Source organism: Neoarthrinium moseri (genome assembly GCF_022829205.1).
Source record: "Neoarthrinium moseri strain CBS 164.80 chromosome Unknown scaffold2_Wmoseri_CBS_16480, whole genome shotgun sequence".
In the NCBI taxonomy this organism is placed as follows: domain Eukaryota; kingdom Fungi; phylum Ascomycota; class Sordariomycetes; order Amphisphaeriales; family Apiosporaceae; genus Neoarthrinium; species Neoarthrinium moseri.
Window position 1 is genome coordinate 1,425,097 of NW_026055116.1, and position 19,252 is coordinate 1,444,348.

At 54.2% G+C, this 19,252-nt stretch overlaps 9 protein-coding genes across 9 annotated transcripts; 4 read left to right on the plus strand and 5 right to left on the minus strand.

The window, feature by feature from the left end:
• Positions 1-563: 563 nt before the first annotated feature.
• Positions 564-1,816, minus strand: JN550_001193 (uncharacterized protein; the record flags this gene model as incomplete). The annotated part of the gene is made up of 3 exons (XM_049310358.1): positions 564-1,262; positions 1,318-1,460; positions 1,525-1,816. 3 exons carry the CDS (start codon positions 1,814-1,816, stop codon positions 564-566), a joined length of 1,134 nt encoding a protein of 377 aa, XP_049177099.1.
• A 964-nt stretch (positions 1,817-2,780) lies between these two features.
• JN550_001194 (uncharacterized protein) lies at positions 2,781-3,724 on the plus strand (the record flags this gene model as incomplete). The annotated part of the gene is made up of 2 exons (XM_049310369.1): positions 2,781-3,183; positions 3,261-3,724. The coding sequence occupies 2 exons, from the start codon at positions 2,781-2,783 to the stop codon at positions 3,722-3,724; spliced, it is 867 nt and encodes a 288-aa protein (XP_049177100.1).
• Positions 3,725-4,158: 434 nt separating this feature from the next.
• On the minus strand, positions 4,159-4,657 carry JN550_001195 (uncharacterized protein; the record flags this gene model as incomplete). The annotated part of the gene is made up of 3 exons (XM_049310380.1): positions 4,159-4,291; positions 4,499-4,582; positions 4,647-4,657. 3 exons carry the CDS (start codon positions 4,655-4,657, stop codon positions 4,159-4,161), a joined length of 228 nt encoding a protein of 75 aa, XP_049177101.1.
• A 499-nt stretch (positions 4,658-5,156) lies between these two features.
• On the minus strand, positions 5,157-6,138 carry JN550_001196 (uncharacterized protein; the record flags this gene model as incomplete). The annotated part of the gene is made up of 2 exons (XM_049310391.1): positions 5,157-6,041; positions 6,094-6,138. The coding sequence occupies 2 exons, from the start codon at positions 6,136-6,138 to the stop codon at positions 5,157-5,159; spliced, it is 930 nt and encodes a 309-aa protein (XP_049177102.1).
• A 942-nt stretch (positions 6,139-7,080) lies between these two features.
• Positions 7,081-8,254, plus strand: JN550_001197 (uncharacterized protein; the record flags this gene model as incomplete). Its single annotated transcript, XM_049310402.1, has 2 exons — positions 7,081-7,363; positions 7,446-8,254. 2 exons carry the CDS (start codon positions 7,081-7,083, stop codon positions 8,252-8,254), a joined length of 1,092 nt encoding a protein of 363 aa, XP_049177103.1.
• A 270-nt stretch (positions 8,255-8,524) lies between these two features.
• JN550_001198 (uncharacterized protein) lies at positions 8,525-8,980 on the minus strand (the record flags this gene model as incomplete). Its single annotated transcript, XM_049310413.1, has 1 exon — positions 8,525-8,980. The coding sequence occupies one exon, from the start codon at positions 8,978-8,980 to the stop codon at positions 8,525-8,527; it is 456 nt and encodes a 151-aa protein (XP_049177104.1).
• Positions 8,981-10,066: 1,086 nt separating this feature from the next.
• JN550_001199 (uncharacterized protein) lies at positions 10,067-11,056 on the plus strand (the record flags this gene model as incomplete). The annotated part of the gene is made up of 1 exon (XM_049310424.1): positions 10,067-11,056. One exon carries the CDS (start codon positions 10,067-10,069, stop codon positions 11,054-11,056), a length of 990 nt encoding a protein of 329 aa, XP_049177105.1.
• A 73-nt stretch (positions 11,057-11,129) lies between these two features.
• On the minus strand, positions 11,130-11,930 carry JN550_001200 (uncharacterized protein; the record flags this gene model as incomplete). The annotated part of the gene is made up of 1 exon (XM_049310435.1): positions 11,130-11,930. One exon carries the CDS (start codon positions 11,928-11,930, stop codon positions 11,130-11,132), a length of 801 nt encoding a protein of 266 aa, XP_049177106.1.
• Positions 11,931-12,175: 245 nt separating this feature from the next.
• JN550_001201 (uncharacterized protein) lies at positions 12,176-16,027 on the plus strand (the record flags this gene model as incomplete). Its single annotated transcript, XM_049310446.1, has 3 exons — positions 12,176-12,346; positions 12,518-15,796; positions 15,872-16,027. The coding sequence occupies 3 exons, from the start codon at positions 12,176-12,178 to the stop codon at positions 16,025-16,027; spliced, it is 3,606 nt and encodes a 1,201-aa protein (XP_049177107.1).
• Positions 16,028-19,252: the final 3,225 nt, after the last annotated feature.

Genomic DNA, 19,252 nt, shown 5'->3' on the forward strand with positions numbered 1-19,252 from the left:
TTTGGCACCTCATGCTTGCTGTCCTGCAAGCTTTGTAGACCATACAAGCAGCCTTGATCTCGGTGCAAGAGAGGATATGCAGGAAAAGGCTGACAAAATGTCACGTGTAGTGCTTACTAAAGATCAAGGGGCCACTCCTATCCCTTGACTTAAATCCACGCCAGCTGACTGGGCTCCTTCGTTTGTACTGAACTCAATGTCACCCAACCCAGAACATAGCTGTATGAACTTTATTGTCTTGTGTGTGTAATTTGAGTGAAATTATTTTGATTTACTGATGGATTCATCAAATTGCCGTGATACTTGATATAATCAGAGGCAGTCCTTGTTCTAACCCAGCTTTTGTCGTCCACCATACGAGCGCAACTGGACAAACACGAGACAGTAAACAACTGTTAGACCACTCCATGGCATCTTTGGCATAGTGTCGCACTGGCACCTAGTGCTTCGCCAAAGTCATTGCCAGTGAAGCCGTAGTTTCGACTACAGTTCTTCCACCCCGTGTGAAACGACGCCGGGCTCCACTGCCGGTGCACCCATCGGTTAGCGGAGAAGAGAGCCTTCTAAGACTCCCTCTTCGAGGGCGCGATGGGCCTGGGCGTTTGGACGTAGTCGAAAGTGCCGCCCATTCCAAGCAGCCAGACCTTTCCTGGATGATCGGGGATCTTCTCGCCCCACAAGAAGTTGGCTGGGAAGCCGATGTCGAACTTCTCGGCGCCCTCAATCTCCTGAATATCCTGTTCCGAAAGCTCGAGTGTCAAGGCCTCGATGTTGCCCTTCAGATGGTCGATGGTCCTTCCGCCGACAATAGGGAACACGTACGGGGTCTTGTGCATCACGTAGGCCTGGGCAACCGAGGTGATGATCGTGTTCTTGCGCTTAGCGACTGCCTCCAGTGCCTTGCTGACCTTGATGTCGGTCTCGCTCGCTTCGACCTTGCGGCCGCCGCTGTTCTTGCGCTGCTCCTCCGTCTTGAACTTGCCGCCGCCGAGCGCGCCCCAGGGGGCCAGACCCATACCTTCTTCGCGGCACATGGGGATGATCTCGCGCTCGAAGTCACGGCTCGCGGCAGACCACCTACCCTGGTATACGGAGAACTGGCGGAAGCCGTGATCCCGAGCGTACTGGTTGGCTTTCGAGACGACCCAGGCAGGTGTGTCCGACACACCGAGGTACAATACCTTACCAGAGGTGACCAAGGCATTGAGCGCCTGCATCAATTCGGGGATTGAGGTGCTGAAATCCCACCAGTGGACATATAGCTTTGGGAGCGATCAGCGATTATCTTGATTGCAAGCGAGCTGGCCTATGACTTACAAGGTCGATATAGTCGGTTTGTAGTTTGCGCAAACTAGCGTTGACCGACGTGTGGAGACTCTTGGTGCCATTCCCAGTGAAGTTGACAGTGATTTCCTCGTCATGCCCGGAACGGAAATTTGTAGTGAACTTGGTCGCCAGGACTGCATCAGGTCAGTCTCTAATGTGTGCTTTCTCTGTATGTTCCCGGGCTTGATTTCTGCTTACCGATCTGGTCACGAAGGCCGCGCTTCTTCATCCACTCTCCAATCCACTGCTCGGATTCCTCGAACTGGTAGTTGTTGGCAGTGTCGATGAAGTTGCCGCCCTGCTCGTAGAAAAAGTCCAGAATCTTCTCGGTCTGGCTCTGGTCGCAGGCTCCCATATAGTCCTTCCAGGCGTTCCCGAAGTTCATGGCTCCCAGGCAGAGCGGGCTCACGCGCACCGAGGCAGTGGGCGAGAGCACACGGTAGCGAGCCAAAGGGCTCTTTGCGGGCGGCGCCATAGGCAAGACAGACATGTTGCAAAGGGGTTGTAGATCTTAACCACGAGTGATCAAGGTGAGATAGATGTTAGTGTTTGCTAGCAGTAGGCACTGAGGTGTTAAACAGTAAAGAGGAGTAAAGTAAGTACGGGAATGGCCTGAATGGTCAAGTTTGGGAAAGTGCACTCGACAACTGCCTTAGTCTGAGGGGACGTTGTCCAACTTATACTCGAGGCAAATGCTGTGTCACCCGGTAGCTCGCACCGTCGGATGTGATGGAATCGTGGACGTGATCTACAATGGGCCTTGACGATTATCCCCTAGCCCAATCTCCGTAATTGCCTCCAATACACAGGATGATATCATGAACCTGTAACATCTCCAACCATACAACCTCGGTTGTATGGAGAGTTGGGCCTAATCATGCAGGCCCGGCAATGCAAAGGCGTGGGGTTTGGCTTCGAGACAGTACCACAGAAGCATGGTTAAGTCCGAAAAGTCAAGTGCGGTGTTCGGGGGAGCTGTCCTGGCTGCCTGGTTGGTAATCTGAGCGGACGAACATATTGCTATGTCCGTGCTAAGCTCCGGGAAGCTGCATTAGACTACGAATTGCAAAGCACTATCATCTGAAGAGTGGAATCCGACCAAGAAGAAAACGCGCGATGTCGAGACTATTTCGATGTGGGTTCGGGGACGGTACATGGATGCAGTGGATGGGTTCCAAGGTTACCAAGCCAGATGATGGAGAAGTCAATTGCGCCGCAGACGCACGTCACTTATGCAAGGCTGGAGGATAAGCTATGCAAACCGAGATTAGCGATTACGCCAACCTGGAACCCGCCGCCTCGGACACGGGCGAGACGAACGAGCGCAGCGCCGCCCCCGGCTTTCCATCAGTGCACAACGACGACAGCCACCTCCGCGAAAGATGCAAAGACATTGAAAGTGGTGCCGTGTACCAGACCGCCAGACCGCCAGACCGAGCGAAGAGCGCGCAACCATGCCAATCTGCATCGAGTGCCGGCACCCCGTCAAGACGCTATGGACGCAGTACTCGGGCGGCGCCGGCGGCGGCGAGAGCAGCGGCCACAACATCCGGCTGACGGTGTGCAAGAACTGCGGCCGCTTCTGCGACAAATACGTCGAGCACGACTTTGTCGTCCTGTTCATTGACCTGGTCCTGATCAAGCCCCAGGTCTACCGCCACCTCCTCCACAACACCCTGATGCGCGAGCGCGACCAGTTCGACCCCTCCATCATCCGCCTCGGCACCCTGCTCCTGCTCTTCGACGTCTACCTGACCTGGGCCCGCATCGAGAAGCAGACCCTCCCCTCGCCCGGGAGCCAGAGCAACCTGGGAGGTCTGGCGCAGCAGCCCATTGTGTTCCAGTACATGTTCTTCTGTAAGCCGCGCCGTGCCCAGTGCCTTGTCTACGCAACCCCCATTTGACGTGAATACTAATAACGTCATCTGCAACAGTGATCCTCTGTACCTTCTCGACGCTCGCCTTCCACCTGTCCATTCGCTTCCTTACATCGGCCCCCTTCTCGCCCCTGAACCAGCTCGGCCTCTTGCGGACCTATTCGCGACCGAACTCGGTATCGACAGCGCTGCTGGTCAGCTCGTCTACGAAACTCTTCCCGATACTCATGGTTATCTGGGACTACGACGTACCCGCAGCGGCTAGGAGTCTGGGCTGGGCAGTGGTCTTAAACAACGTTGAGGCGCTCAAGATCCTTTTGGACTGCGGATATCCTGTAGCACTTGTATTAGCGGCGGCGGGCGCAGTTTCGCGATGGGTCGTAGGCAGGATGATCCTGTGGATGGTTGGGCTGGAGGGCGTGGATGGGGTGGGCGAGAGCGGTGTCGCGGCAGACGGGAGGGCGTTATGGGCTGCACTGCTGTATGTGAGGGACTGGGCCAGCAGTCTAGCTGTTGGGTAGCACGGGTTTACATATGTCAAATTGAAGCGCTTGAGTTTGAATTGTGAAGCTTATGACGCATGTGTTGACAGCTCTCGAGTCGCATCGCGTCTATACACCGGAGGCGCCATTCGCTGGCCAGCCTCGAAACATAGTCGACATCTCAACTGCCCCCTGGCTCGGATACCTCATCAGAAGCCAATCCTTGACCGACTTGCTGTATCTTGCCCACAAATAGGCTTGCTACCAGGATGCACAAGCAATCAACAAATCCATGCCATTCTTCCTGAACGCCGAAAAGATGTGTAGTCAGACCCCAACAGCTAGGCAGTCCTTATGGTACAAACTCGCTCGCCAACGCGGCATCCTGCTGATGCTATCTAATAGCACTCCTCTGCACGTCGTCCCTCGCCTGCGCTCCGTCCGATCAGGGAAATATCAGCCAGTCCCCAGCTCTATTCGTGTTGGTATCCGCTCCGGACCGACGGGTTCTTCGGGGCGATTAGGGGATGCAGCTGCGCCATGAAGGTGATGAACCACATGAGATAGCAGGAGATGAAGGCGATGATCAGGGATGAGCGCCATGTACTGCAGATTTTCACCAGTCCGTTAGTTATCTCTGAGTTATTTCGCGTCTGTAAAGTAGCGCTGCGGAAGGATGGCATGCATCGGATGGGCGGCATGCAATGACGCTCCATCATCTGCATTTCCGTCCAAAAGGCGACCTGAGGCTCGGCCTCGGCGCGAGAGCTGCTGTCGGAGCCCCAGGGGGGATCAGAGAGGAGGACAACTCACGTCTGGTTCTCTCCCTTTGGCGCCAGAAACCATGCGGCAACGCACATGGCGGCCACGATGACGGCGCCGAGGAATATGCTGCCACTGGACGCAGGGACGAGCTGTGGTTAGCGATCATGGTCTAGGTCATTGCCGTCGGTGCGCTTACCCTCCAGCCATCTTGTCTGCTTGCTATGAGCGTCCGTCGAGGTACTCGGGGGTTTGGTCTGGGGAAAAGTGACGTCGGATCGGTTGCAGGGTGGTGGAAGAGCTGCCTGGCAAATGACGCTTTGGAGCTCGGGGATGGGAGCTGCATGGCACATCGGGACATGATCTCAGAGGGAGATGAGGCGGCCAGCTGGTGGGTTTCGGCGCGCTAACCAGTCGGCTGAGTCATCATACAGGGGTCTTGATAGGACCGTATACTGCAAGCAATCAACTCTTCCTGTTGGACATGACATCGAAATTGCTTTGTACAAAAAACCAAAAACCGAAAAGTCTCTTAATCGAGAAATAACTCATAAAAGACAACGGGAAACGCTCCTTCCCATTTGTCACTGCATGGTGAAGCCGACCTATTCGGTGTGTGACTAGCGACAGCCAACTAGTTCGAAGGTATACTTGCAAACTACCTATAGTTTGTCTTGGTTTCCGCAGCGTCTTGAGAGATGAGCACACTCTAGGCATCGTTTTCATACTTTAGCCCAGCCCTCATCCTCGCAGCGCCGTAGATGCCTGCTATATCGCCCTTCGCACCGCCCTTCTCCTTCTTGACCTCTTCCAGGTACGACCTGCCATTGGCCACATTCCCGAGCTCCACGCCCGCCTCCTTGGCGATGCTCTGCGCATGGCTGGCGTCCTTGATGGCGTTGTCGGCCGAGAACAGCGGCTCGTCCATCTTCCAGTACGTGCCCTGGATCATCCGGCCCGCGTAGGCCGAGTAGACGCCGCCAAACAGGGCGTCCACGATCTGCTTCAGCGGCTCGACGCCGACCCCGGACTTTTCTGACACAGTCAGCCCCTCACCTAGCTGCGTCACCATGTTGACAATGAACGTGTTGCCGATCAGCTTGAGCTTTGACGCCGTTCCATACGGTCGGTCATCCAGTGGGACCTCGGCCTTGCCCATCACGCCCACCATGTACGGGCGCAGCTTGTCAATTGCCGTCTTCGGCCCCGCCGGCACGAAGATGAGCTGTCCAGCGTCCGCCGCAGCCGGCGCTCCGAACACGGGGCTGGCAATGAACTCAGCGCCGGCCTCTGTGACCTTTTTGCCTACGCGCTCGCTGGTATCTGGGTGAATAGTAGAGCTGTCAATGAACAGTTTGCCCTTGATGCTGCCCGAGGCGATGATCTGGTCATAGTTCTCCTCCACCGCAGCGTCGTTGCTAAGCATCGTAAAGATGATATCGGCGCGCTTGACGCCATCTACTGCCGAGGTGACGACCTCGGTCTTGCTGCCGCCAATCTTGGCATTAAGGTCATCTGCGCGCTTCTGAGTCCGGTTGTAGATGAGCAAGGGCTTATCTAGATGACCCTTCTGTGCGAGATTTTCCACCATGCCCTGCTGACTATTAGCTTGATGTTATGAGACATCGATTCGGACTCGAACGCACTCGGCCCATGTTCCCGAGGCCAATCCAGAGAATTTGAGGAGCCATAGTTATTGATAGCGTATATCGATGTTCACTTGAGCTGTGAGAGGGACTAGAAAGTGACTATGCCAGCTATAGTCTCTGTTGGTGTTGTAGTGTCAAAGGAAAACGGCATACATTGCCAAGGGCAAAGTTGAGAATGCTCGACTTCCAAGTAGCTCTTTGCGGGTTGTGTTTTTGGATTGCCGAACCAGGCCGCATTTATACTGAGGAGTTCAAGAGCCTTGGGTTGACTTTCGACTAGACTGCATAGGTGACGTAGGGGAATAGTTAGCCCTGGGTGCGCTTTTAGTGCAACTCCTCCTTATCGCCGACCTTTCTTGTAATCAACCCCAACGGAGGCTGAATAATTGCAGCTGTGTTTGATGAACACGTCTACTATCGTCATATGTGGGATAGTCGGATTTATAGATGGGCTCGTAGACCGACAACAGACTCGGTGATTTTAACATCGCGCAGCTCCCGGCCAAGCCCGTCAGAGGTGGGGTCTTAGACGGTGCGGGGTTTGATACAGCGCCGGCTCCCGGCTCAACGCTGCCGGACGAAACCCCCGGGCTCCCGATCTTCATTACCGCCCCCTAGCACACCTAAAGGACTTTTGCTTGGGACTTAAGATACTGCGGTCTGCAAATTGGCTCTCTGGGCTTTTTGCACAGGAGGCGACGTCACCACCCTGTCCGCCCTTTCCTGCGACTTGTGACAGATCAAAAATACCCCTTCCGAGAGGCATCAAAGATTTGCAGCCCGATTGCGCCAGGCCACCTCAAAGGGGGCTGACAACACCCCGGGTCCCCAATTATCAAAGCTGGAAGGTGCATTCTGCACCTCAGTTGAGAGGTCAGCTCAGCCTCATGGCTGATGGCACGCTGCCTATCACCCGCAAGCCTTAGGGACAGGTTAAGGTGAGATGCCGCTGGCATGATGTTATCGTCTAGGCTACTGCAGGCGATGGGTCGACCTCGGCCGGCTCAGATCAAAGCGGCGTTAGCCAGAAGCTCGCTGAAGAGATCGCTCCATCTGGCCCCGCCATTTTTGCTGGATGACTATATCCCCAGATATCAACTGCTCACCTCAGTGGAGGCTTCCAAAAAGCGGTCCCGAGCCTACGCGCACCTGCGCAACTGCAACTTGTGCCCCAGACTCTGTGGTGTGAACCGGTACGAAACCACGGGGATGTGTCTCATAGGGGCAAATGTGAAGGTCAATGTGATCGCGCCACACTTTGGAGAAGGTAGGCTAGAAGCTCTTGAGGCACCTGTCCGCTCTCGTCTTCCCCTTAATCACCGGTTCCATTGACTGATGTGTTCATGTAGAACCCTGCATCCAAGGTCACAATGGCTCTGGCTCGGTCTTCTTCTCTGGCTGTAATCTGCGATGTTCCTTCTGTCAGAACCACGACATTGCTCATCAGCGCAATGGCATGGACTTGACCCCGGAGGAGCTGGCCGAGTGGTACATGAAGCTACAGGAAGTCGGGAATGTGCACAACATCAATCTGATTACCCCTGAGCACGTCGTGCCCCAGGTAGCCCTCTCCATCCTGCATGCCCGGGAACTCGGTCTTCGGATCCCCATCATCTACAACACTTCAGCCTTCGATTCGCTCGCATCGCTTGAGCTTATGGACGGGCTTGTCGACATCTACCTACCAGACTTCAAGGTCTGGTCTCCCGCTACAAGCCGGCGTCTGCTCAAGGCCGAGGATTACGCCGCTGCTGCTCGAGAGAGTGTGAGGGCCATGCACGCACAGGTGGGCGATCTATGCTTTACGGGTGATGGACTCGCGAAGAAAGGCGTATTAGTCCGTCATCTGGTCATGCCAGGCAAGGAGGCAGAGGGCGAGCTAATCATGAAGTTCCTCGCCGAGGATTTGGGACGGGATGTATTCGTCAACATCATGGAGCAGTACCGGCCGGCGGCAAATGTAGGGAAGCCAAAGCGAAGAGCCAAGGTTGTGGAGACCGGTGGCGTGGAGGCCGCTCAGAAAGACGGAGAGGTTAGGTATGCAGAGATCAACAGAGCAGTCACGGACGAGGAGGTCTCAACGGTACGAAGGGCGGCAGAGCGGGCTGGGCTTTGGCGGTTCAATGATCCTCCCAAACACGATGGGTTCGCCATCTGAATGGCTTATCAGATCGTGCTTCGCAAATACCAAAGCGCTATACTAGACTTCGAGAAATGATTGGACAGTATCAGCAGACCTGGAAAAGCGAGCAAAGCCTGAACTAGAATTCGGTAATACATTGGCCGCGAAACGAATGTGTCAGCTGCGCGTGGACTGTGCAATTAATAGTTTATATAGACCGTACATCTCATGTAACTTCCTATCATCATTTCGCCATAGCCATCGTAGATCAAGGTTTCTCAATGATGCGTATCCATGTTATAAGGCTCATAGATTCTTCGAATAATGCACAAAATCGGACTTGGTTGCCTTCTTGACATACAGCAGCTGAGCCCTGTGGTTGAAGTGCTGGGTGAGCCAGTACACCGACTCGGCCCCGAGCACGTTTTTGGCGTGGTCGTAGACGTGGTCGATCAGCTTGCCGCCCACGCCCTTGGAGCGGATGTTCGGGTCCACAAATAGATCGTTCAGGTACACAACGCCGTTGATTTTCGAGGTCGACATGTGCGGGAACCAGGTCGCGAAGCCGATGATCTGCCTGGACGACTCGTCCTCAGCCACGGCGCAGAACATCTGCACGTTGTCGTCCAGGAACCGCGAGAACGTCGTTGCCGTAACCTCCTCCGAGATAGTGCGCTTGTAGAATTCGTTGTAGGCCGCCCAGTACTCTCGCCACTTGGCCTCGTCTTCCTTAGTAACGGGACGGATGGTAGTTGACGACATGATAGGGATTCCCGACTTGGGATTTTGACTGTTGGACTTTTGTTGCTGCTGCTGCTGCCACCACTGTGGAAGGTGATATCGCGCTTTGCCTCGGGAGGATACAAATGCACCAATAATGTTATACTTGTGTATCTGGCGCCGATATAAGCTGCTTGAAACTGAAATAGTTGATTGAGCAATCATACCTAGGCAATTATGAAGGGAAGGAGTGTTAAGCCTTTGAGATAGGAATTGGGGGGATGCACCTACTTGATCGGGCAATATTTATACACAGCCAATCGCAAATGCAAGTGGGTGACGTGTAGTACGCCCTTCGACGCATTAGGCCCAACTTAACTCTAGCGTTTGCTTAGTGGGCGTACTCGGGTTCCTGGTATCGGCCTAGCAGATTAACAATCCACCTTAGGATTGAGCTTCCCCATATTCATGGGACTAACCAGTGATAAGTCGGATCTGAGTCACTCCAGCTACAATAAGTGATGAATCAAATTGGATAAGACAAGTACAAAATAACAAGACAAAGGCTGACACACTATTACTGTGCAAGCCACCATGTGTACAGGACCAACTGGGGTTTCTACCTAGAGTGGATAAAGACACTGCTGTATAGTAATTGTGCCATTGCACGCCCATATATAAAGCTGATGCTACAAGTGAAAGTGTGTGTGCAGCAGGTTTGCCTGTATATCTTGAAAGAGTGAACTGAGTCTTGGCCTCAAAATTTAGAACAAACCAAAGATGCTGCCGTAAATATCACGTAATTGATCCCCTTTGTAACACTTCTAAGAGAAACAAGTCTTCTGTTTGCTTTTTATCCGGAGAAATATCTAAATCTATGTCGCTAAGCGCAATTCTTGAATCTCGTTGTTGCGAGAGACCTGCTTCGTAGACTACCAGCGAATACCTTATTATTCAAAGGGGGGGGGGGGGGGGGGGCGGTTGCATTGGCCTATACATTCTTGAATTTAATAACATTGGCTTAAAATTTGGAATATAAACCTTGTATAGCTCTCTCTTAGAGGTGCGTCTTCAGGTGTACTGGGTGGACTAGCCCTGTTACGCTGGCCTGAAGCGTTTTCGCAGATGATGGCCTTCGACCCATCGACCCCGTTTGCACCTGCAAGCGAATTCGACTACTATCGCCAGCTCAATTTCGGGACTACCTTGCCCTACCGCCGCGAAAATGGTCGTCACTCTATTACTTCCCGCCTAGCTCATCCCATCCGGGTTGCAGGCAGTGATCCCTGGTCGTACAGCAAAGCTTTGCAAATTGCCCTTGAGCCGCGGTCGTTCAATGAGCTCAACGGCCAGCGCGAATGCTTGCTCGAGGCACTCAATTTAGAGAGCGAACGTGTCCTGAAACTTTTCCGTGAATGGGCAACCTTTGACGACATGGTCCAACTCAGCGAGGGGATCAGACTGCGGGAAATTAAGAAATCTCGTTCATGGTGTAGGAAGCAGATTGCTGAGAGCATCGAAGAAGAAAAGGCTATCCTCTTGCGCCTGAGCGACATCCACATTGAGATCCAAAGCCGAGAACGGTGGTGTACTGTTTGGAAAGAGCGGAGCGAACCTGGTATTGAATACCTGCGACAGACCTGGCACCATGGAAATGGTGGGAGGAGATACGAAGGTCATCATGCTACTCATTCCCCGCTCACGCTGCGGCCTCATACCTGGCAGCCTGCTATGTCTCTTCCACTAGGCCTAATCTCTTCAAACGGAAGTGCACCCGGTTGTGAGGAAGATGCCTTCACGCGCGGGCAATACCAAAAACAGCATTCCCCCGATTACCAGCAGGATGCCGTGGCGCTAACAGCAAACCCAATGGTCACGGTGGCGATGGGCTCTAACCCTGCTGCATTGCATGACAAATCGAAGACGAACAAATTCCAATACTTCATTTCCAAGGCATCAGAATCTTCGCCAAGCGATATCTCCACAATTCAGCCGACTCGGAAGAGAAACAGCATGCCAGAGCTGATGTACGTCTGGACCGATGAGTCTGTGGGTGAGGAAGGCCACAAGTGTCTTGGATACGCGGGCGGAGAGAAAAATAGACTATCAGGCGCTTGAGTGTGACGGAAACATTGTGAGAGTGTCGATGAAGATCTATTGTTGCTTTTCATTTTCTGGCCTGGCAGGTAGCTCACGCAAATTCACCGAACTTGCCATCATCAAATCCTAGATCCGCTGCCGAGGGCTGACCAGAACTCTGCATGTTCTGGCTGATTCTTCGCTGTGACTTAACGCTCTGCGCACTTGGCGGCGGAGGGAGGATCCCACCTCTCGATGATGATGCCGAGGGCGGCGGAGCCAAAGAGAAGGCTGACAATGGTGCGCCTGATGCGGGTTCGGGATCTGGTCTCCGGCGCTGGAACCTCCCGGGCAGGTTGACAGTGATAGTCTCGCCTTCCTTCAAGCTGTAGTCCCGCTTCTCTTCGCTGTCCTTGCTCTCCGCTGAGGGCTTCTTGCCCGCGGGCCCGCCTTGCTCCCAGCCCAGACTCTTCCTTGCTTCCTGCAATGAGACGCTAAAGTCGAATGCCTCGCTCCTCTCCTCGAACCCAATGCCCAGGGAGGCTTTCCTGCCGGCCTCATCCTGGACTCTCAGGGCAAAGAATCTGGAGCTGTCAGATACCGGCTCGACCACAGCTTGTGTTGTATAGGGGGCTGCAGCAAAGAGCTGGCCATTGCTGGCATCCTCCAGGACGATGTCTGTCTTGAGCGTCTCGCCGCCATTAGGCTGCGGGATGGAAGTCTCAATCACACGTAAGCGTGCGGTGAAGATCTGGCGCTTGTTACCATCGGCTGTCCAAGTCGCAGCGACGTGGCCCTTGCCCGCAACCATGGGCGGGATGTTGTAGACATGGACTGTGTTGGTGATGAAGAGGACCCGCTGGATAGAGTCTGCCGGCAATGGCTGGCCGGTAGCTGGGTCAATCGACTCCATGGCGGCTGCTGGCAAAGTGCAACTATTTAGTAGGCTTGGCAGATGGCAACTAGGTCGGAACTCCTCTGGAGGAAATCAATAAGAAAATATGCCTATGTCTGTCTACGAGGTCCTGTCCAGTCTGCCCCGTCTGTGCTTGCAAGGAGGGGTCTTGACTAGCTGCTGCAGCTGTAGCAGAATAGGGGTCCTTTGCTGAGGGGCGGTCCCGCCAACATGCCGCCCTCCAGCCAACCAACAGCGCCGGCATGCCCAGCATCCAGCCCTGCGCCCACCCCGGTCCGGCCATCCTGGAGGTCTGTTGTCGGAAGATTGATACGCCGATAACGTGCTGTGGACCTCAGACTTTTAGCGTCCAGACTCCGGACGGTACCGGCGCCAGCCCGAGGCAGCTCTATGATGATGTCGTCTTTTTCCATGTCCGAGCTTCAGAAGCTTCTCTGTCTGCATTATTAAGACGATTGGATCTTGATACGTCCGTAACGAGGGATGGGCAGCAGTTCTGACGCCAGCCTCACCACTTGCCACCCAGGACAGCATCTTTCTTTCTACCCGTCATTTGTAATTGTAGAAGTTCTCGTTTTACATAGGCTGGCTTTCGCCGCTTAATCAGACTTCCCGAGTCCCTCTCTGCCTTCCCGCCGCTGTCACCTTGGGTCGGATTTTTCAAGCCTTGCGCCCGCGGAGCCGCCACCATGTTGTGCCGGCAGCATCTGTCGCGGCACATTGTTGCCAGGGGATCCTCGAGATACGCCCACAGGCTGAACACCGTATCGTTATCGCGGCTGTACTCGATAAATGCCGCCACATCACGCGTCGCACCCAAGCCGCATGCAGCGCGCTCGTATCCCACGACAGCAAGAGGCGTGCCCACCGCCCGCTTCTCTACATCGGCGGCCAGGCGAAAGGAAAAGGACAACGACTTCTTCGACCAGAAGGTGGAGCCGCTATCGGAAGAGGAGGTGAAAGCAAATCTGGAGAAGAACAAGGAGACCGAGGAGGTGGCCGAGCGGGCCAGTGAGGCCAAGAGTTCCACGTCTGACTCTCCCCCGTCTGGCGTAAAAGACGGCCAAGGCGATGCAGCGGATGGAAAGGGGAGTAGCGCTGCTGGCGGAGCTTCCTCTGGCTCCGGGGGCGACGGCCCAGGGGATGGTGGGCGCAAGGGTCGTAAGTCTGGAGCTGATAAGGCGCTTCAGAAGCCCATCGTGCCTGAGGTTTACCCGCAGGTCATGGCAATTCCCATTGCTAAGCGCCCGTTGTTCCCTGGTTTCTACAAGGCCATCACGATTAAGGACCCTCAGGTGTCGGCAGCCATTATGGAGATGATCAAGCGGGGGCAGCCGTACATTGGCGCGTTCTTGTTCAAAGACGACAACGCCGACGAGGATGTCATCCGCAACCCCGAGGATGTCTATGACACTGGTGTTTTTGCGCAAATCACGAGTGCCTTCCCAGTTCACGGAGAGACTACTAGTCTGACTGCCATTTTGTACCCACACCGTCGTATCAAGCTGTCCACCTTGATCCCGCCAGGCGCCCAGGAGAAAGATGTCAAGAAGTCCGAGCCAAGCACAGAGGCGACTCCCGAACCCGAGCCTATTCCCGCTAAGACCGATGAAGAGGTGCAACGGGAGAAGAAGGGTGATGTCGTCGCCAGCTTCGAGGAAGGTGTCGTAGCGCCCAAGTCCGAGTCACAGCCGGAAAAGTATGAGCCAACGTCGTTCCTACGGAAATACAACGTCAGCTTGGTCAACGTCGATAACCTCGCCGAAGAGCCGTTTGACCCCAAAAGCTCCGTCGTTCGGGCCGTCACAAACGAGATTGTCAACGTCTTCAAAGAAGTGGCAACTATGAACAGCCTCTTCCGCGACCAAATTTCTACCTTCAGCATGAGTTCGTCAACTGGCAACGTCACCGCCGAGCCAGCTAAGCTTGCCGACTTTGCAGCAGCTGTCTCGGCAGGAGAACCTGCTGAGTTGCAAGAGGTCCTGGCTTGTCTGAACGTCGAGGAAAGGATGCAGAAAGCGCTCGTGGTTCTGAAAAAAGAGCTCATGAATGCACAGCTTCAATCCAAGATTACCAAGGACGTTGAGCAGAAGATTACGAAGCGGCAACGTGAGTACTGGCTCATGGAACAGATGAAGGGCATTCGTCGGGAACTGGGCATCGAGTCCGATGGCAAAGACAAATTGGTTGAGAAGTTCAAGGAAAAGGCCGACAAGCTAGCCATGCCAGAGGCTGTGCGCAAGGTTTTCGATGATGAGATTAACAAGCTGGCACATCTGGAACCCGCTGCCTCGGAGTTCAATGTCACCCGAAACTATCTCGACTGGCTTACCCAGATCCCCTGGGGTCAGAGAAGCGCTGAAAACTTCGGAATTCAGAATGCTATGAAGGTTTTGGACGAGGATCACTACGGACTGAAAGATGTCAAGGACAGGATCTTGGAGTTCATTGCCGTTGGAAAACTACGAGGCACAGTTGAAGGCAAGATCCTGTGCTTCGTTGGCCCCCCTGGTGTCGGCAAAACCAGTATTGGCAAATCGATTGCCAGAGCACTCAACCGTCAATACTACCGGTTCAGCGTCGGTGGCCTTACGGACGTTGCAGAGATCAAAGGTCACAGGAGAACATATGTCGGCGCACTTCCAGGACGAGTGATCCAAGCCCTGAAGAAATGCCAAACAGAGAACCCTCTGATTCTTATCGACGAGATTGACAAGATTGGACGGGGCTACCAAGGTGATCCCTCCTCCGCGCTTCTGGAGTTACTTGACCCAGAGCAGAACAGTTCTTTCCTGGATCACTACATGGACGTACCCGTGGACTTGTCGAAGGTCCTCTTCGTCTGTACCGCAAACATGACCGACACCATCCCGCGACCGCTTCTGGATCGTATGGAAGTCATCAGGCTGTCTGGTTATGTCTCCGATGAGAAGAAGGCCATCGCCGACCGTTACCTGGCACCTGCCGCCAAGGAACTCGCTGGCCTGAAAGAAGCCAATGTTACCTTGTCGGATGAGGCAATCGACGAGTTAATCAAGTCATACTGTCGCGAGTCCGGTGTTCGAAACCTGAAGAAGCAAATCGAAAAGGTTTTCCGAAAGTCAGCGTTGAAGATCGTGCAGGATCTTGGAGAGGATGTTCTCCCAGAATCAGAGGCACTCACCGAGGATGGAAAGGCAGCAATGGAAGAGTCAGAGAAGGAGAAGGAGAAGGGCAACAAAGATCCAGTGTCGCCCGAGGCAACAGAACAGGAAACCACGGAAAAGCCGCGAGTTGCACTTAAGGTGCCCGACTCTGTCGAGGTGACCATTGACAAGGAGAACTTGAAGGACTATGTTGGTCCTCCAGTCTTCACATCGGATCGTCTTTACGACGTGACGCCACCTGGAGTTACCATGGGTCTCGCTTGGACGCAAATGGGTGGCTCTGCCATGTACATTGAGTCCATTCTGCAGTCTGCTCTCAGACCTAGCAGCCGACCGGGCATGGAGATCACCGGAAACCTCAAGTCAGTCATGAAGGAGTCCTCGACAATCGCGCTCTCCTTTGCCAAGGCTTTCATGGCGAAGGAGTTCAGTGACAACCACTTCTTTGACAAGGCAAAGATCCACTTGCACGTCCCCGAGGGAGCTGTGCAGAAGGATGGCCCTTCAGCTGGTATTACGATGGCGACGTCTCTTCTGTCATTGGCACTTGATACCCCGATTGACCCCGCTGTCGCCATGACTGGCGAGCTGACCTTGACTGGAAAGGTCCTCCGGATTGGCGGGCTCAGAGAAAAGACCGTAGCAGCGCGGCGGGCAGGCTGCAAGCTGATCATTTTCCCGGAGGACAACCTGTCTGATTGGCTGGAGCTGCCTGAGGTGAGTGAATGATAAACCCCCCAGGACCTCCACTATTTCGCCATCAAAATTGTCATACTAATGGATGCTCTACAGAATATCAAAGAAGGTATCGAAGGCCGGCCAGCAAGCTGGTACAAGGAGGTGTTCGATCTCGTTTTCCCCAATGTAGACAGAGAGGCAGCAAATCGATGCAAGATCTGCGAGTGGAAGAAGGAGCATGACGCAAAGAGCGACAAGGACGACGATTAAGGCACGCCAAGGAAGTTTAGGAATCCACTACGATACACTGACACTGCCTCATCGGCCACGGCTTGCATACACCATAGAGATTCTCGACATTACATAGCATTTGCGGCATTGGAAGGGGAACCATTGAAAGGCGTTCTAGGCGATGGGACGCAACGACTCGACGAGGCGGGCTCGAAGGAATTTTTACAACACACTCTCTTCTCTCGAATAGACCCCCCTGTAATTGTACCCGACTGGGTCATATTGTATTAGTAGAGAACGGAGGTGCGGTGCGGTGCGGTGCGGTACAGTGCGGATGGTTGTGTCCGTCTACGCTAGACTTGTCGGCCCAACTACTCTATGTAGATACAAATGGATGAAGCCAAGCGCTGTATATTGACGATGCCATTCATAGCAGTCGGCAACGACGTGGACGAGATCCACTGACGTCTGATCTCTCTCGTCGGGGACGCTATCGTGACGTCTGGTGACTGGTGGGCTCTCCAGCCTGAACCTTGAATAGTCCCCTAATGGTCTTGGTCCTTCCCGGAGATTGGGCTCGCGAACTATAAACACGCATCATGCGCGACTACCTGTCAGGCTCCGCCGTCGCTACTGCACTCTGCAGGAGGTCGCATTCACTAAACTGTATGCTGCACCATTCTGGAGTCGGGCCCAAGCTTGGGGGAGATGGGGTGGGTTGTTAATTGTTTCCATTCCAAACCCCCTCAGCTCTGACGTTTGCGGATAGCCGGGATCGGTAATTTGTCAGTAGCGTCCTGCTGGTTGCTGACTTTCCCGAGGGACAACCCCTTAGTTATTGCGAATGTCCACGGAGCATCCGGGCGCACGCCGCCCTGGGTGCCCAATTGCCCAACGCTGGAGGTGCCGTCCAGTCACATGAAGCCTGGGGTCTGCATGGTTAGTTATTTGACGGGTTGGATTACGAAACTGTACAACTCATCACATTGTGTCATCGCCGTCTATTCCTAGAAACCGACCTGCCGCTTTGGAGGTTTGACATTTGACCCTTGGGCTGTTGGTGAAGCAATGTCGTCCTGAAGCAGCATAGAATTCCAAGGTTGTGAGCCCAGCCGCCGGGAACTTGTCGGTGGGGTCTAAGCCACTTTAGACTCTGAGAGCTCAGTCGGGACGAACGCCCTGACGGCCTACCGGTACCCGTGGACCTGAGGGCTTAGGGGTCGGCGGGAGCGCCAATGCGGGCTCGACCCTGGGAAATTCAAACTTACGCAGCGGTTCCATGTCCATTGACCACGCGCCGTCTGCTGTAGCTCGATCTAGATCTCCCGCGCAGAGTCATGGATAGGCCTGTTTGCTGTTGCATATAGTGACCCAGGCATAGCGACTGTACTATAAGCTCAATTGAAACGAGTGCCTGGCCCTATTTCGCGAACGGCCTTCTGGAGGGGTGAAATGTGCATTGGTTGGAGGGGAACTGTGACGACGTACCCCTCGATCTCGTGGGGTCAACTAATTAGTGCACATCTCGCGAGCAGTCCTGTCCGCACTTCGGAGAGCCGCATTTGGGCGATGATGCCACCCTCCCTTGCCAGCGTGTGGTGTCCCCAGATAGTAAGGCTGTGATATATCGCATGCGGAAGGGAACTCAGTTCCGTCCGTGCAGGGCTCGTTAGCCAGTGTCTTTGCAGCAGCCCTGCTTTCCAGAGACGGGCAAGACGGGCACGCCTGGCGGGCTGGACAGCTGGGGGCATGTATCGCTGCCCAAGCTGCCGGAGCTGGTTAAAAGGTTTGATGCGCGCCGCTTACGGGGCTGAATGACGGGGTTCGACTTGGATGGCTCGTTGGTGGCTGAACGTTATGGACTCTTAACGGTCACTTGTTTGACGTATCGAACGACGGCACCCTCTTTACCGGTTATGTCTTGCTTGGGCGCGCCCGTGACGGCCCCGTTTTGAGACATTCCAGAAGTCGGCCGCTCATTTACTTACAATGTGAGACCCGTACATGAACTGTTCGGTTCCACACGTCATCTCGTAGCCCGAGTCGTTAGCTGTCGTGCCACACCGATACTGTAAGCTCATACGCAGCCATCGACCCAGATGACCATGTCCAGCAGCGGGTTTGCCTGCAGTCGTCCAGACGAGAGTTTTGCGCCGCGTCGTGTCTGCCCTGGTCCGCTGTGCCTTAGCCAGAAACCACGACTCCCTCGCCCTTTGGCGGTGAGATATATGTGGTCCCGGTTCTCAACTTATCAGAGCCCGCCAACCTGGTAGATCCTAGGCAGATCTGAGACCGACGGCATTTTAGCTCATGATCATGGATCGTTCCGATTCGTGAGGATATCAAGGTGAAAATCCATAACCCTCGGTGTAGATCCTAGTCACGGAATTGGGTACAAGGCTCTTTGCAGGCCCTGCATTTGTGTAGTCACCTGTCTCGTCGTCCGCGTTCGTGTGAACGCTTAGTATGATGTCTGATCGAGGTGTCTACGCTGGTGATGCAGCCAAAGTATCCCGAAACATGACGCAAAAACGTCTGGTTGAGGTAATTCTTTTGAGTATATGAGGTAGCATTGACCAAGTCTCCTCCCACGGCTATACTCCGCGGCTTACTGAGAATATTGACAGCTCAAAGAGGGATATCTTCCTGGTACGTGGGGTGTATGAAATGCCGCACCCACCCAGCTGCGTGTACAACACGGTCATCAATTGTGCAGTTGTGCCGAAATTGAACACGTCTTGCACGTCTATTGCACCAAAACCCGACTTGAAGCTAATTTGTCCCCAGAATTGCTCTTGTGGATAGTCTTGAGGAGCGACTTTAGCTCTTCCGGAGGTGGATCACGCTTGCTGTTAGACGCTACCCGTATGTCCCGGAATGACATCGTCGCGAACGGGTAGCGTCGTCTCTGGCTGTGCTGTCAGTAAATGTCCATGTGGGAGCAGGCACCCAGATCGGGCCTCGTAGACACGGTGCAGCTGGTGATGCATCCCCTAGACTATTCTGGTGTAGAATAAGGGAACGAGGATGCGTCGACAGCGTGCATCGCACGGGCTATGGGCATACATCTCTCCAACCACTGGGATGCCCACACCCCCGTGACCATGCCGTGCTGGACAACACATTGTGGATTCGGTCAATCAGAAGCACGAATTGATTCTACTTGCTCATCCCACTTCGGACCCTCCAGCCTGTGAGTGCATTGCATCTTCAGCAAAGTAAGCCCACGATGGTTAGGGCCTCCGTGATCCAGGATGAATAATA